General features: G+C 43.7%; 1 protein-coding gene across 1 annotated transcript in view; it reads right to left on the bottom strand.

The window, feature by feature from the left end:
* Positions 1-8801: 8801 nt before the first annotated feature.
* LOC121284707 (cytochrome P450 4V2-like) overlaps positions 8802-17804 on the bottom strand; it is a 55351-nt gene continuing 46348 nt past the window's right edge. The window contains exons 9-11 of the mRNA XM_041200264.1: positions 17594-17728; positions 15268-15447; positions 8802-9982 (exon numbers count right to left, since the gene is read on the bottom strand). Coding sequence (XP_041056198.1) covers positions 9819-9982; positions 15268-15447; positions 17594-17728 — 479 coding nt within the window. The 3' untranslated portion in view covers positions 8802-9818. The remainder of the gene's footprint in view (positions 9983-15267; positions 15448-17593; positions 17729-17804) is intronic.

The following is a 17804-nucleotide window of genomic DNA, read 5'->3' on the forward strand; positions in this document are numbered from 1 at the left end:
AGTTTATGTGTGGAAATTTGGGAATGCTCCTAGTTGGGTTGCTGGAGTAATTACCTTTGAAACTGAACTTTTGTCAAACCAAGTGGAAGTGGAAGACTGGATTGTTCAAAAACATGTGGATCATTGAAGGAGTAGAGAGACACTCCTGCAACCAATTATCCCATTTGTAAATTATACCGAACCTTTAATCCCTGAGGTGATAGATCAACCTAGAAGACACACCTGATATCTCTGTTGAATTACCTCTTCCTGAACTACATTGTTTAAATATATCCCTGATGCTGCAGTTCCTGAACATGTCAATCCAGTGGAAGAATCTCAAGTCATAGAGCTATGTTGCTCTAACCGAATTAGAAAACCACCTGAGACTTAAACTTTAATTGCATGACCTGTATATATATATGAATTAAGATATTCTTCATAAATAAGGAATGTGAAAAACTGAAGGGGGAGGAAATGTAGTGATTGTAGGTAAAACTGTTTCTCTACCTTTAGGAGTCATGCGATTGTACTGACGAATCAGCTCTAAGTGTGGGGAATCTTAGGGGTGGAGCTTCCTCGTCGTGGTTCAAGCATATAGCTTTTACAAGAGCTCTGTAAATAAAGTTATCTGTTTCAAGAAAGAAACCTGTCTGGTATACCAAGTTTATTACAAAAACCATTCATACTTTTTAAATGCCTCTATTAAATCTCATCTTAACATTCTCTGCTGCAAAGCGAGCAAGTTTCTCTACTAACCAAAGTCCGTCTCCAATGTATCATTCTAGTAAATGTCTTCTGCACCTAGGCCTGGATATTCTTCCCAAAATGTGGTGGCTAAAATTGGACACAATACTCCAACTAAGGCCTAGTTAGTGATTTAGCTTAACTGTCTTGCTTTTGTATTCTATGCCCCTATTTATAAAGCCAAGGATTCCATATGCTTTATTAAGAGCTTCATCAACTTGTTCTGTCTTTTTCAAAGATCTGTCTATGAGAACCTCTCCCAATTTTTCTTCACAAAATGCAACTTGAACTGGCGTAACAAAACACTGTAGCTTTTAATGTGCATCAAGAGGTCCACAATTATAAAAGTTTTTAAATGTATACATAATCCACATAGATGCCTACCATCTGCTTTTTGTATGGACATCAATTTTTCATGCTGTTCTTACCAGGGGCTGGAAAACAGATAGACTTCAGGCTCCCAAAATCATTAGTTTTCCAACCTCCAGCTATAGGCAGATGGTGGGCATGTAAGTATTCCATTGTTTCTCTATGGATAGCCACCAAGTTCGGTGATTAGAAGACAATATTGATTTTTAATTTAATTGTAATTTGTAAGGCTATGTTTATTTGTGCATTAACACTAGGGGGAGCACTTCCTGCAAATGCACAGCTGCTATATTAAAATGAACAAGTTGGCTTGACACAGGCTAACAATATTGCACAGTCCTTAAGCAATTGCAATTGTATCCAATTGTATCTACTTTACCTATCATTTATTAACTGTTCCCTCGGTAAAATATGTTTGGAAAGTTTAATGAATGCCGAAGAAATAATAAACAGGATATTTCAGTAAATGAGATTCCCAACTTCCAATCAACTGAGACAGCAAATCATTTTTTTTTGTAAAAATCAATAATCAAGTTTTTTGAATGAAATTCTTAAGAAGAAATTTATTATCTTGTGTAGGATTCGAAACAATGTTCCTGGGATTCAGAGTCCAACTATCATCCAACTAAGGCTATGAAAGGCTCCCTGCGCAAAGCTTTAACAGACTGAGGGAGAAATAGTGTTCAAATGAGCTCGTTTATTTTGCTATTTCCATGGTCTGATTTGTTATAGATTGTGACAAGTTAATTGATGTTCTGTTTGGCGAGCTTGGTCCCTCCGTAGATGCAATTCTCAACTTTTGATATCAGTGCAGAGCTTTAATAATAAATCAATTGCTGTCACAGCAGTAAAACTGCACCGGGTTGGCCACCCCACACATCACTGTTGTCGATTGGATCCACTTGTGAGTTGAACAATTTTCAGCCCTGCCTGACCAGTGGCATCTGTTTGCCATGGAGGCTCACTGGAGGCAACATTTAAACAAGGCCTGAAATCAAACTTCACTCAGGTCAGCACTGACATACAGAGCTACTACCACTGCGACTTCATGTTCATTTCTTTAAATTAAATTTAGTACAAAATGGATTAGCTCCTGCAGGTAGGCACATTCTGTGCAAGGATGGTTAGGACAACTTAGTTTGAATGCTCAATGAAATTGCTGTCAAGGGATAAGATGTATTGAAAAGTTAAGTAAAATCTCATCAGTTTAGGGTGGTTCAGTTAATGCAATTTCTTTTTCACTTGGTTAGATATGCTAAAGTAAATTACAAACAAAATGAATGAGGTAGAGTTAAATGTCCCATTACATTGGTTATACTTATTTTAAACAATGATCATTTTATTCTCACAAAGTTTTAATTAATAGCTATCTGATTTTTGAGATTTCCAAGCATGCTATGGGCAGAATTTTTAGGTCAACGTGTGGGTGCTCGCCCGACACATCCAACCGAGAAACGAAGTGCGTTAACATCGGCCGAGCGTGCCGGCATCAACACACACCCACGTGATCTTTCATTAGGTGGCCAGTTACGGCCCTTGACTCACCAATTGTCCCGGAGTTTACATTGCCCGTGCGATTTTCAGGCAGTCACATGGGCTAAACGGGCAGGCGGGAAGGCCACATTTTCAAAACCCTCACCCACTGGCAGGATGAGTGTGCTTGTCAATGTGAGTAGTTTCTACTTTAGCTTATAACTTGCTGATGCTTGCTTGTGAACAGGGCATCTTCATTTCGCCTCAGAGCTACTTTGTCAGAAATAAGAGGCTTCAGTTCAGAACTCAGTGTTGTTTTCCAGGCCCCCGGAGGATTCACACAGTTTGGGGCCTTCCAAGTATCAGACAGCCTTCCCTTACCCTGGGAATGGGGATTGTGGTCTCTGCTGGAGGCTCTGGGGAGGAAGAGAGGGGCAGAAGGGGAAGGAGGCCAGGTGCCCCTATTCAGCTTCTAGGGAAGCGACCTGTGGGAGTACAGGCACAAACACTAGGGGCGCAGGGCCAACAGGAAGTCCGAGGGGGAAGGGGCCGCAGAAGATGCCACTATCCTGCTGCCAGGGTTTACAGGCGGTGAAGTAGCTACCTCAATACGTCTGAGTGAAATGCCAAAGGAGGCTGCACCTCTCAAGGGAAACATTGACCTCCAATAGTCAGAGGATCGGCCCTGAGATCAGCTCCAACTGTGGGTGGACACCCCATGCCTGTGGCGCTGACGGTCACAGTTGCCCTCAACTTCTATGCCTCCGGCTCTTTCCAGGGGTCAGTGGGGGATCTTTGTGGAGTCTCCCAATCAGTTGTCCACAGTAGCATCAAGCTGGTGACAGAAGATCTGTTCAGGCGTGCATTGACTTTCATTCACTACCGCATGGACGAGGCCAGCCAGAGTGAGGCAGAGGCTTTGCAGTGATTGCTGGGTTCTCCCATGCCCAGGGTGCAATCGACTGCACACGTGGCCATCAAGGCGCCAGCGGGTCAGCCTGCTGACTCTGCTGTCCTGTTGGCCTTGATGACTTTGGCAGGCATCCTCTGGCCCATGGAGCCTGTGCTGGCCCCACCTGGGAGGGAGCGGCCAGTGGCATGGTTGGCATCTCCATAGTCACCACAGCCTCATCGGATACCATGGTCATTGGCAGAGGGGTGGAAGAGCTGCTGCCCTCATCCAGAGTGCCCTGAGAGGAGCCTGCAGAGATGACAGGCAGCTCTTGTGACAATGTGAGGTTGCTCTGGACCTCCCTGCTCACCATTGATGGACGGTCACCTAGCTGGGATATTGGGTGCCCAATCCATCTCCCACACTGACAGTGACCACGAGGTCATCGCCAGTGTGAGGGTGTGAAGGTCTGAGCACATCCCCGAGAACCCCTGATTCAGCTCTTGGAGCAGCCTTGCCAGGAGAGTTGCCACTCTCTCCATAGAGGAGAAATTGCATTTGACCATGCGGGTCATTGCATTGCTCACGCTCCTCAAGGATTCCTCCACAACAGAGAACATGGTATGCATACATACATACATTCCCTCATGTATCCCCACCAAATCCTCCCTACTGGATGCTGCATCTGCTGCCTCAAAGGCAACTCCAGGGGCTCATCATCAGCTACTGACTGAGCATGTTCCTGGTCTCCAACAGTCCTCTGCCTGCCAGAGCCCTGGGCACTCTCTGCCTCTGCCTACACCTCAAGCATGTGTGAAGTGCCCTCACCAATATGCACAGAGATACTAGCTGCCGATCTAATGCCCATTGAGTTGCTGGTATCTGTGCTGGTGCCTGCTTGGCAGAGAGGGTGTGATGCAGGTACGTTCTGTTGAGGGCACAAATTAACACATGGAAGTATGGTATCATTGCTGTCACAGAAATATGGTTGAGAGACAGGCAGGATTGGCAGCTCAATAAATCCAGGATATAGGGTCTTCAGGTGAGACAGGGGAGGAGGTAAAAGAGGAGGGGGTTTTGCAATATTGATCAAGGAATCAATTACAGCAGTAAGGAGGGATGACATCTTAGAAGGCTCCTCAAATGAAGCCATATGGGTAGAATTGAAAAACAAAAAAGGAACAATCACATTGCTGGGAGTGTACAATAGGCCCCAAACAGTCAGAGAGAAATAGAAGGGCAGATATGTAGGCAAATTTCAGGGAAGTGTAAAAATAATAGGGTAGTAATCATGGGGGATTTCAACTTCCCCAACATTAACTGAGTTAGTCATAGTGTGCTAGGTTTAGAGGGAGCGGAATTCTTAAAATGCATCCAGGAGAGCTTTTTAAGCCAGTACAGAGAAGGTCCTACAAGAGAGGGGATGGTTCTGGATTAAATTTTAGGGAATAAAGCTGGGCAAGTGGTAGAGGTATCAGTGCAGGAGCATTTTGCCGATAGTGATCATAACTCCATTAGGTTCAAGGTTGTTATGGAAAAGGACAAGGATGGGCCATAAATCAGAGTTCTAAATTGGGGGAAAGCTGATTTTATTAAGATCAGGTGTGATTTGGCCAGAGTGGACTGGGAGCAGCTACTTTTAGGTAAATCTGCATCAGAGCAGTGAGACTCATTCAAGAAGGAAATAGGGAGAGTACAGGGCCAACATATTCCAGTAAAGATAAAGGGTGGGACCAACAAATCCAGGGAACCTTGGATGTCGAGGGATATATAGGATTGGATGAAGAGAAATAGGGAGGCTTATGGCAGATAGTGAGGGCTCAAAACAGCAGAAGCCCTAGAGGAGTATAGAATGTGTAGGGGGGGGGGGGACTTAAAAAGGAAATTAGGAGAGCAAAAAGGGGGCCATGTAAAAACATTGGCAGGTAAAATAAAGGAAAATCCAAAGTTATTTTACAAGTACATTAAGAGTAAGAGGATAACTAGGGAAAGAGTAGGGCCCATTAAGGACCACAGTGGTAATTTGTGCGTGGAGCCGGAAGATGCAGGTAGGGTTCTAAATGAATACTTTGTGTTGGTGTTCACAAGTGAGAGGGACGATGTGAGTATGGAAATCAGGCAGAAGGACTGTGATATAATTAAAGAAAGCATAGAAAGGGAGGAGGTTCTAAGTGGTCTGGCAGGCTTAAAAGTAGATAAATCTCCAGGCCCGGATGAAGTGTATTCCAGGCTATTGAGTGAGGCAAGGGAGGAGATAGTAGGGGCGCTGGTAATAATTTTCAATACCTCTCTGGCCACCGGAGCGGTGCCAGAGGACATTGGAGAGCCAATGTGGTACCGTTATTCAAAAGGGAGGAGGGGATAAACCAGGGAACTACAGGCCAGTCAATCTAACCTCAGTGGTGGGGAAACTATTGGAAGCAATTCGAAGGGACAGGATTAATCTACACTTAGAGAGGCAGGGATTAATCAAGGACAGTTAGCATGGTTTCGTTAAGGGGAGATCATGTCTGACCAATTTGAATTTTTCAATGAGATGACCAGGTGTGTAGATGAGGACAATGCATTTGATGTAATCTACTTGGACTTCAGCAAGGCTTTTGATAAGGTCCCACATGGGAGACTAATAAGGAAGGTAAGAGCCCATGGGATCCAAGGCAATTTGGCAAATTGGATGCAGAAGAGGCTGAGTGGCAGGAAGCAGGTGATGGTCGAGGAGTGTTTTTGTGACTGGATGCCTGTGCCCAGTGGGGTCCCACAAGGATCGGTGTTGGGTCCCTTGCTGCTTGTGGTATATATAAATGATTTAGACTTGAATGTAGGAGGGTTGATCAGCAAGTTCACACATGACACAAAAATTGGTGGTGTGATGAATAGTGAGGAGGATAGCCTTAGATTACAAGAAGATATAGGCAGGCTGATCAATGGCAAATGGAATTTAATCTAGATAAGTGTGAGATGATGCACTTGGGCAGGACAAACAAGGCACGGGACAGATAGATAAGGTGGTTAAGAAGGCATATGGGATACTTGCCTTTATTAGCCAAGGCATAGATTATAAGAGAAGGGATGTTATGCTGGAACTGTATAAAATGCTGGTTAGGCCACAGCTAGGGTATTGCATGCAGTTCTTGAATCCATACAATAGGAAGGATGTGATTGCACTGGAGAGTGCAGAGGAGATTTACCAGGATGTTGCCTGGGCTGGAGAGTTTTAGTTATGAGGAGAGATTGGATAGCCTGGAGTTGATTTCCTTGGAGCGGAGGAGATTGAGGGGGGACATGATTGAGGTGTATAAAATTATGAGGGGCATAGATAGGGTAGACAGGAAGGAACCTTTCCCCTTGGTGGAGGGATCAATAACCAGGGGTCATAGATTTAAGGTAAGGGGCAGGAGGTTTAGAGGGGATGTGAGGGAGATTTTTTTTTCCCCAGAGGGTGGTGGGAATCTGGAACTCACTGCCTGAAAAAGGTGGTAGAGGCAGAAATCCTTATACATTTAAGAAGTATTTGGATGTACAATTGCGATGCCATGGCATACAAGACTATGGGCCTAGTGCTGGAAAATGGGATTAGAATAGTTAGGTACTTGTTTGACCAACACAGATTTGAGGGGCCGAAGGGCCTTTTTCTGTGCTATTGACCTCTGTGACTCTATGTTGGGTACTGTCCTCTGGTGTCAGTGGTGGGCCTTCAGGCTCCTCACCCAGATGGGCTGGTGGGGACCCTGAAAGGAATAAAAAGGACATGTCATTAGTTGAAGTCATTACACTGTTACCCGGATGAGGCAGAGATATGCATCATGGTGCTCTTATCTTTCCATTATCAATGGGGATTACAGGTTCAAGGCTCACATCAATATACAGACTACAATGGAATGGTTGCAATGACATCATCACACTGCACTCAAACCTCCCTGTTGCACCCCAATCTCACCGCAGCCACTTGACCTAAGCGCATGGCGCCTCTCCAGCTCCATGGCCGCCTGCTCATATTGGGTCAGGATGAGTAGCAGGGCAGTCCCCTGCCAATCTGCAACTTCTCGGCATTGTTACTGGATGTTTTCTCCTGAAAGGATAGAGGACCATTGACTAGTACACCCTGTACCTGCATTGCCATTTCAGCCTGGCCAACCGCACCTGAGGAACACCTCACAGGGCTCAGCACATTCGTGACCCTGGAGCTGCAAGACAGTCCCAGCAGCCAGGGCTGACCCCCTTGCCCAAATGCTACCTCATTGACATTTGCCATTCACACTCTAACACCCCTGAGGTCCAAGGGCAGGGCTAGGCAACTCTTACCTGCTGTGTTAAAGTGACCCATGCCAACATGGTACTCACCCTTCCTGATCGCAGGGAATCGTTGAAATGCTTCCGGCACTGCATCCATGTGTGCCTCACCACATCAAGGCTGCTGACCCTGGATGCCACCTCCTCCCAGGCCTTTTAATTGAGGTGCGGGGGCTGCCTCCTCCCATCTCTGGGGATAAGGGTGTCCGTCCTGGCTGATACCTCCTCCAGGAGGGGCAGCGAGGCACTCAGAGAGACACAGAGCCAACTGCCCCGCTGACCTGCCCTCCCACCTGCCGTGTCCACTTGCAACCAGATCCATGGAGACTTTGCGTCCCTCCGTGGCAGCCTTCCAGGAACTGCCTGGGCCGCTTTTGAATCGGCCGCCAAGTCCAATGGCATCTTCCCCTTCTCGCTCATTCCGCAACCACGTCTTACGCTTGGCAGGCCTTAATTGGCCAGCCCAAGTAAAATTGCAGCGCGGGGCCAATCGCGGGCAGCGGTCAGATTCCTGACTGCCCCCGCCAAGGGTAAAATTCTGGCCCATATCTTCTAAAAGACTGTAGTGGAAAAGCTGATTTGGTTCTCAGATTTTACCTTCATACAGCTTGATCACAATATGTTGTACTGTCAATCTGCCATTCAAAGTACATGGCTCACTATAGAGATAAGAGACCATTTTTCTCTGACAACACCCACTAACAAATATTTTTTAAAATCAGGGATAATCTATTTTGGTACCAACTAGAGTAGCAGAGGAATCTGTTAATATTTTTCAGTTGAGTTTTAAAAGAAAGCTCTTTCCAAAGACCCAAATTAAATGTAAAATGTTTTGAAGGAAAGGTTTTAAAGCTTAAAAAAAACATTCTTCCACTGCTGCTCACACTTCACTCCTGGAATATCAGGCCTGGATGCTTCCTTATGTATTTGAACCCATAGGAAACAGTGCTGAATATTTTAACCAGGGCCATTTTGTTGACAGTCATTCCCCATCTGCCTTTTGTTTTCTCAACATATTCCTCTAAGAAAGAAATGTAACTGGGCTCATAAATGTGTGACAGTTTGTATTTTTATTAGAAAGCACAGCTTGTAAGAAAGCTGGATTTGGTCATCACATTAAACCAACTTTGTAGCTTTACAGAAAACAAAAGTTGATATAATTGGAAAAATGTAATATTTAAATTGACACATCGATATTTCTTGAATATTTATTTTGACATTCTGTGCTTAATCTGTTTTTGTGATTTGTTCAGATATTCAAAGGGCATCCAATAGCAGAACAAATACTCAGTTCCTTTCAATATTCTAGCTCTAAGTTTCTAGCAGCATAAACTGCTCGATTTGTCTCCTCTACTTGCTCGCAAATATCCATTTTCTCAACTCATTTCTGCAGCAAGTTTAAACACCCAAGTCAAAATCAACCATCTTAGAAAGACACTTATGAATATATATTCATCTTGGGTGCTTACAAATTGGCTGTCCATTTCAATGAAAAAGAAAATGGATAGACTCTAGGACAGGCTCCCGATTAACTATCACCCAAGATAAGCTGAGACTCTTGTTTTTTTTTTTAAAAAGGTCTAATTTGTTTCTTATAAAGGAACCAGTTTGCAAGACAGCAGTTCCACAAACACAAAAGAAAGTGTTGAGGGAAAAGTTCAAATTGTAATAATCCACATGATTACAACAGCATCAATCTCAATCTCTTTCAGTTTTTAAAAGATACGAGCTGGTAACAATGCATTAGAAGACAATGATTTATCAGGAAATTAACAGCAATACCATCATTTCTTATAAAACTTCTGTTGGCATACAGGCAGAAACTGCAAATCAAAACCATATAAGAATCCAAGTTACAGCAATGTAAACAACTGGTGCTAAATGTTTTAAGGCTCATTGGTGGCAGCTTGAAAATAATAAGATCAGCATACAAATTCTAATATTAACAAAATAGAAATATTTTTGGATTCATAAAATGATTGTCCCTCAGTTTGAGGAGAAAAATCACAGAACAAACTGTGCTGCATCATTTTAACTGGTATTCTGGGCGTGTTGCTCCTGATAATATTTATTCTGTTCTGTGGTGAAGTTCTATCCAAATGCCATTCTGTGGACGCAGAATCAATTCACCCACAAGGTGGAGCTCATCACGACTTTGTTTTGCTTCCACATGGAATCGTCGAAGAACAGAGGACAAAATTACCTTCTCTTCAAGTAGTGCAAATTTTTGGCCTAAATTGAATTTTTAAAAAGTCATTAGGTATAAAATTTCAAAGCATCACTGTAACTTGCAGAATAATAGCGGGCCAGGTTTTCATCTTTGAGGCAGAAATCAGGAGTCAGGAGATTTCATGATAAATGTAATCCCATTTCCTACCCAGCAATACCCACTGGTGCCATTTGGAGACAACAGCTTGAAGTTGAGTGTGCTGCCTCCCACAGCAGGCCTGGGGCAGAGATGGAGGCTGGCCGATGCCAAGGCAACCAGGTTAAAAGGCTCATAATGGCCCAGTTCTGCAGAGGAATGGGAGGTCCCCTAACCCTCATCCCCCATCCCCCATCTTCTCACCCTGTCATAGAGACCCCCCAACTTCCCAACCCTCTCACCCATTATCCACTATAAGCAGAACTCACCAAGCCCTATGTTATTGGAAAGTGTTTCACAAGCTCATATATCTGTCAAAATAAATAAGTCACACATTCCCTTGACATCTATGTCAACAACCCCAGATGAGCAGAATCCATTAGTGGGTTGGAATTCAGCCAAGTATTCATAATGGCATTCCATTGAATAACTGTATAAACAAACCCTCCTGAATTGAATCCATTAAAAGTGTTGAACAGTCAGAAGCTCAATGTCTATAAGAGCTTTGAAACAACTTGAAGCTTCACTTCAAGGAGGCAAAAAATCAAGCAATGTAAACATTTCATGTAATTTAATTGTACAATATTCACTAATATAATATTCACTATTGTACAATGCAGAATAGCAGCGTATTCTAACATATCTGAGGACTTCTCTATTTTCACACAGCTGTCTACTCCCTTGACAGCTTAAAAACAAAAACAAAAATACCTGGAAAAACTCAGCAGGTCTGGCAGCATCTGCGGAGAGGAACACAGTTAACGTTTCGAGTCCGAATGACCCTTCAACAGAACTAAGTAAAAATAAATGAGAGGTGAAATATAAGCTGGTTTATGGGGAGGCGGGACAAGTAGAGCTGGATAGAGGGCCAGTGATAGGTGGAGATAACCAATAGATGTCACAGACAAAGGGACAAAGAGGTGTTGAAGGTGATGATATTATCTAAGGAATGTGCTAATTAAGGGTAGAAAGCAGGACAAGCAAGTTACAGATAGCCCTTGTGGGGGTGGGGTGGGGTGAAGGAATCGAAAAAGGCTAAGAGGTGGAGATAAAACAATGGATGGAAATATATTTAAAATAATGGAAATAGATAGGAAAAGAAAAATCTATATAAATTATTGGGAAAAAAGCAGGGGGAATCAGAAATGGGGTGGGGATGGAGAAGAGAGTTCATGATCTAAAATTGTTGAATTCAATATTCAGTCTGGAAGGCTGGGAAGTGCCTAGTCGGAAGATGAGGTGTTGTTCCTCCAGTTTGCATTGACCTTCACTGGAACAAGGCCAAGGAAGGACATATGGGCATGAGAGCAGGGTGGAGTGTTGAAATGACAAGTAACAGGGAGGTCTGGGTAATGCCTGCAGACAGACCAAAGGTGTTCTGCAAAGCGGTCACCCAGTCTGCGTTTAGTCTCTCCAATGTAGAGGAAACCACATTGGGAGCAACGAATGCAGTAGACTAAATTGAGGGAAGTGCAAGTGAAATGCTGCTTCACTTGAAAGGAGTGTTTGGGCCCTTGGACGGTGAGGAAAGGGGAAGTAGAGGGCCAGGTGTTGCACCTTCTGCGGTTGCATGGGAAGGTGCCGTGGGAGGGGGTTGAGGTGCAGGGGGTGATGGAGGAGTGGACCAGGGTGTCCCGGAGGGAACGATCCCTGCGGAATGCTCCGGGGGGGGGGGGGGGGGGGGGGGGGGGGGGTGGTGTGCTGAAGGGAAGATGTGTTTGGTGGTGGCATCATGCTGGAGTTCTGGAGTTGGCGGAAATGGCGGAGGATGATCCCTTGAATGCGGAGGCTGGTGGGATGGTGATAAGTGAGGACAAGGGGAATCCTATCATGTGTCTAGGAGGGAGGAGAAGGCGTGAGGGCGAATGCGCAGGAGATGGGCCAGACACGGCTGAGGGCCCTGTCAACTACCTTGGGTGGAAAACCTCGGTTAAGGAAGAAGGAAGACATGTCAGAGAAACTATTTTTGAAAGTGGCATCATCAGAACAGATGCGAAGGAGGCGAAAGAACTGAGAGAATGAGATGGAGTCCTTACAGGAAGCGGGGTGTGAGGAGCTGTAGTCGAGGTAGCTGTGGGAGTCGGTAGGCTTGTAATGGATATTGGTGGACAGTCTATCACCAGAAATTGGGACAGAGAGGTCCAGAAAGGGAAGGGAAGTATCAGAGATGGACCATGTGAAAATGATGGAGGAATGGAAATTGGAAGCAAAATTAATAATTTTTTCCAGGTCTAGACGAGAGCATGAAGCAGCACCGAAGTAATCATTGATGTACCGGAGAAAGAGTTGCGGGAGGAGGCTGGAGCAGGACTGGAACAAGGAATGTTCCACATACCCCACAAGGAGACAGGCATAGCTGGGGTCCATGCGGGTACCCATAGCCACAGCTTTTATTTGGAGGAAGTGAGAGGAGTTTAAGGAGAAATTGTTCAGCGTGAGAACAAGTTCAGCCCTCGGAGGAGAGTAGTGGTGGATGGGGATTGTTCGGGCCTCTGTTCGAGGAAGAAGCGGAGAGCCCTCAGACCATCCCAGTGGGGGATGGAAGTGTAGAGGGACTTGATGACAATATCAGGGTTGGACCTGAGAGAATGGAGTGCAGCAAGTTCAGAGATAGACAGGTTAGAGTGGGTGAGAGGAGCAGAGAAATTGAGATGACTAATGTCACAAAGCAAAATTAATAATTTTTTCCAGGTCCCGGCCAGAGCATGAAGCAGCACCGAAGTAATCATCGATGTACTGGCCCCCTCCCACAACTCTTTCTCCGGTACATCGATAATTACTTCAGTGCTGCTTCATGCTCTTGTCGGGACCTGGAAAAATTTACTAATTTTGCTTCCAATTTCCACCTTTCCATCATTTTCACATGGTCCATCTCTGACACTTCCCTTCCCGGACCTCTCTGTCCCAATCTGGTGATAGACTGTCCACCAATATCCATTACAAGCCTACCGACTCCCAAAGCTACCTCGACTACAGCTCCTCACACCCCGCTTCCTGTAAGGACTCCATCCCATTCTCTCAGATCCTTCACCTCCGTCGCATCTGTTCTGATGATGCTACTTTTAAAAACAGTTCCTCTGACATGTCCTCGTTCTTCCTTAACCGAGGTTTTCCACCCACGGTAGTTGACAGGGCCCTCAACCATGTCCGGCCCATCTCCTGCGCATCCGCCCTCACGCCTTCTCCTCCCTCCCAGAAACATGATAGGGTCCCCCTTGTCCTCACTTATCACCCCACCAGCCTCTGCATTCAAAGGATCACCTTCCACCATTTCCGCCAAATCCAGCATGATGCCACCACCAAACACATCTTCTCTTCACACCCCTGGCGGCATTCCATAGGGATCGTTCCCTCCAGGACACCCTGGTCCACTCCTCCATCACCCCCTACTCCTCAACCCCCAACTACGGCACCTCCCCATGCAAACGCAAAATATGCAACACCTGCCCCTTCACTTCCTTTCTCCTCACCGTCCAAGGGCCCAAACACTCCTTTCAAGTGAAGCAGCACTTCACTTGCATTTCCCCCAACTTAGTCTACTGCATTCGTTGCTCCCAATGTGGTTTCCTCGAGATTGGAGAGACCAAACACAGACTGGGTGACCGCTTTGCAGAACACCTTCAGTCTGTCCACAAGCATTACCCAGACCTCCCTGTCGCTTGCCATTTTAACACTCCGCCCTGCTCTCTTGCCCACATGTCTGTCCTTGGTTTGCTGCATTGTTCCAGTGAAGCTCAATGCCAACTGGAGGAACAGCACCTCATCTTCCGACTAGGCACCTTACAGCCTTCCAGACTGAATATTGCATTCAACAACTTTAGATCTTAAACTCCCTCCACCATCCCCACCCCCTTTCCATTTCTTCCCCCTCCCTTTTGTTTTTTCCAATAATTTATATAGATTCTTCTTTTCCCACCTATTTCCATTACTTTTAAATGTATTCCACCCATCGTTTATTTCACCCCACCCCTACTGGAGCTACCTTGCTTGTCCTGCTCTCCACTCTTAATTAGCACATTCTTTTAGAGAATATCACCACCTTCAACACCTCTTTGTTCTTTTGTCTGTGACATCTTTTGATTACCTCCTCCTATCACTGTTTGCTTGTCCCAACAACCCCCCACCTTCTTCCCCCCACCCCCACCCCCTTAAACCAGCTTATATTTCACCCCTTTCCCATTTCTACTTAGTTCTGTTGAAGGGTCATGAGGACTCGAAACATCAACTTTGCTCTTCTCCGCCGATGCTGCCAGATCTGCTGAGTTTTTCCAGGTATTTCTGTTTTTGTTTTGACTACATACCCAGATTGAAATTACAAATGTGGCCAGTTTTTGCCAATTGTGCCTGCTTATGGCCATTCGATGAAGCTCTTCACAAGAATACAAGACTTTGAAGCAGGAGTAGACCATTCGGCTCCCTTTTGCTTTGTCATTCAAAAAGATTACGGCTGATCAGATTGTGGCCTCAAATCCACTTTCTTGTCTGCCCTCCATAACTATTGACTCTCTCGTAGATCAAAATTTATCTTTTTTCTCCACTCAGGCAATAGTCAGCACTTTTCAAAAGAATATTTTACATGTTAAAAATATTTTACTTACGAAGAAACTGACTAGTGTACACGAATGAAACTAGTAAATAATTCTAAATAGTCATTTTCAATCATCTAAAATCAGGTTACTCACAGGTGGGAGTCTATACACTTATTAAAAATGCTTATTTTTTGTAATAAACCTCTTTTCGATTGTATTAATAAATCATCAGGTTACCACTCTTGAATACAATTAGTTTTTTTATTGCAAAGAAAAGAAACAAACAGCATCCTATTATACTGCCCGATTGTTGTGCTGGTTCTTGTAAGATTTTATACTTGTGATTATGTAAACCGAAGTGGGTGGAAACCTAAACCACAACTTCACTTTGGAAAAAGAGCAAATTTCTAGCACAATTTGTGCCCAGTTTTCTGATTACACCCAAAGCAGAAACTCTACCCATTTGGCTGTAAAAGATCAAAATAAAAGCAATATGATTATGTTAAAAACTTGGTTTATACTTATTCACATATAGCTGCATTGGTTTTTCAAACCTACTGAACTCCAAGCATACATGTACTGCACAACAGCAGGATGTTTCTTCTACTGTGAGGCATACATACCTATGCAGTTTCTGATTCCAGCAGAAAATGGAATAAATGCATATGGATTCATTTTACTTGAACTCTCATGTGAAAATCGCTCTGGCCTAAACTCCTCAGGGTCTGGGAAGTACCTGGGATCTCTGTGTAGGGCATAAGGAATGATCATAGCGTTGACTCCTTCGGGTACCTTAAACCCTCCTGAAAGACAGAAGTTGAATAATATAGCACTGATTGATAAGTTAAAACATTAACTAATGAGATACCCTTAAGAAAATGTTACACAGAAATTAAAATCATTCTAGGATAGTAGTAAGTTTTATGTTGCTTTTGTGAAAAAAAAATTACAAAGTAAAATGCTAGCTTGTGGCTGGCAAAACATTGAAGAATCACAATACACATGCAATACGATCATCCCTCTTCCCCTGGAAAAGTAGTGGGAGAATTTTCAGGTTGATTGATAATCTGATGAATTGTAATGTGAATGCTCCTGCCATGGCCTAACCATCTTTACACCAACCAATAGGATGGTTAGTCCTACACGCTGCGAGAGTTTTATAGAGTATAGGAACAGTAGGCAGGTTGGGATGGGTTAAACATACTTCTGGACATCAATTAAGAATTCAGAGCCACAAATGGCTGGCGAACAGTTCAAACCCTGCACCTTCTGACACACAGGCAGGATTGTTACCAGTTAACCAACAAGCAGTTTATAACAGCAATATAAATTTGGGCACCATATGATCCTATTTCATGTCAACTAAACCCACCAATACATCACAGTTGTGTAACACGTCATCATGGATTTCTTTTTAGATTGTGGCATTACGAATCTGAAAATAATTTCTTCAAAAAAACCATAGACAAGGCAATTTGGTAGCTCTCATTGTTAAGTTTATCATTTCTAGCCATATCACCAGTTAAACTCCAATACTCTCCAGTAACTCTGCTGGGCTATCTTAATTGAACAAATGTTGCCAACTCTGAGATAAATCCTGTCCACCAGCTATTTGGTAGCTATTGGCTAGTCAGAGGGGCATTGAAGCTTCCAAAGAGAGGTCTGCAACCAAGTTCATCCTAGTGCTTCAACCAAAAAGAAAATCTGGCGCATTGTAAAATAGGCAGCCAATTCTCCATCAACTTGATGTGTGTTACTTCCCACGTGTTTGCAGACATCTTTCTTGGCAAGGTTCGGAAGAACTTTGATTAAATGGGAATGACTGGGGCCATGTGTATTGTGATAATGGTATCACCAGGTCCAAGCTTAGGTGGCCCTCACTATGCTGTATACTAGCTGCACTTCACTGCTGCTTGAAAATAAAATTGACAGAAAATAACAAAACTAAAAACACAGTTTAAAAGACAACATAGCCACAAGCATCAAAGTAGAAGACATTTTAATCTTTACTTCACTTATCAGCTGCAGTTTCACAATTTCAACAAAACAGTAAATTTGCATTGCTCAATAGAACAAATATGGCCTAAAAAAGATAAAGTTCTGTTAAAGTCTTTACCCCATTATGAAGTCAATATTTGCTCAGGATTTATGGAGAGTATGGAATAAAGGAACATCAGCGCAAATATATAAAATATGTGCACATCATTATGTCAGAACAGATAGGATGTCACTTTTAAAGTGATCTTGAACTTTTTCACTATTTTATTAATTGGTCACTCGATCCTAATCACCCATTACCTTTGTCCTCCTCATGTCCCGTTGGCTCCTGTGCACGAACAAATTCAACTTTAAAATCCTTGTCCTTATTTTCAAATCCGTCATGGCCTCACTCCACTCCATCTGAGTAAATTGCCCCATCTATACATCTCTGCCAGCACCCTCTGCTCCCCAGTCTTTGCAAAACACTTCTTCCTCATCTTGCAGAGATTTGTAGATTTGGACAACAATTTTGAAATTGTCCCACTGAGGAAAGGGGAGGCAATTAAGTTCAATGGAGGACAAGAGCGGTAGGTGAATGGAATTTTATTGAAGTCAAATCGTGGGCAGCAGAAATCTGGATGAGTAGAAGTTTAAGTAGAGAATGATAGGCCAGCAAGGAAAGGATTAGAGAAACAGAGTCTAAAAAAGGCATGAATCAGAAGTTCAAGTGCAGTGGGATGAAATGGAATCAGAGAGGTGGTATATTAGAGGCTCAAAATATTCAAACTTACAATAATTGTTTGCAGACCACTTTTTTTTAATTGTTGGTAAAGGTTGCAGTTCAACTATAGGCTAGTCACCTTAATATCAGCAGTTGGAAAAATAATGGAATTCCTATTACAAATGATAAAATTATACCTACTTTCCATTACTTCAAAAATACAAAAGGATAAAAGCTGTAGCACTTACCCACATGGCATTCCTCAAGCAAAGTACGGCCAAAAATTGGAACAGAAGGGAACAAGCGCAGAGATTCCTTAATAACACACTGAAGAAACTGGAGATTCTTCAGGTCTTCCATCGTAGCTGGACGATCAGAATTACCTGATGCAAAGTGTAATCAAATTAAAGAAGTGAATTGTCAGAGAAAAATGAATTCTAAAAATAATTCAGCCGAGGC

Source organism: Carcharodon carcharias, chromosome 1 (genome assembly GCF_017639515.1).
Source record: "Carcharodon carcharias isolate sCarCar2 chromosome 1, sCarCar2.pri, whole genome shotgun sequence".
Taxonomy (NCBI): domain Eukaryota; kingdom Metazoa; phylum Chordata; class Chondrichthyes; order Lamniformes; family Lamnidae; genus Carcharodon; species Carcharodon carcharias.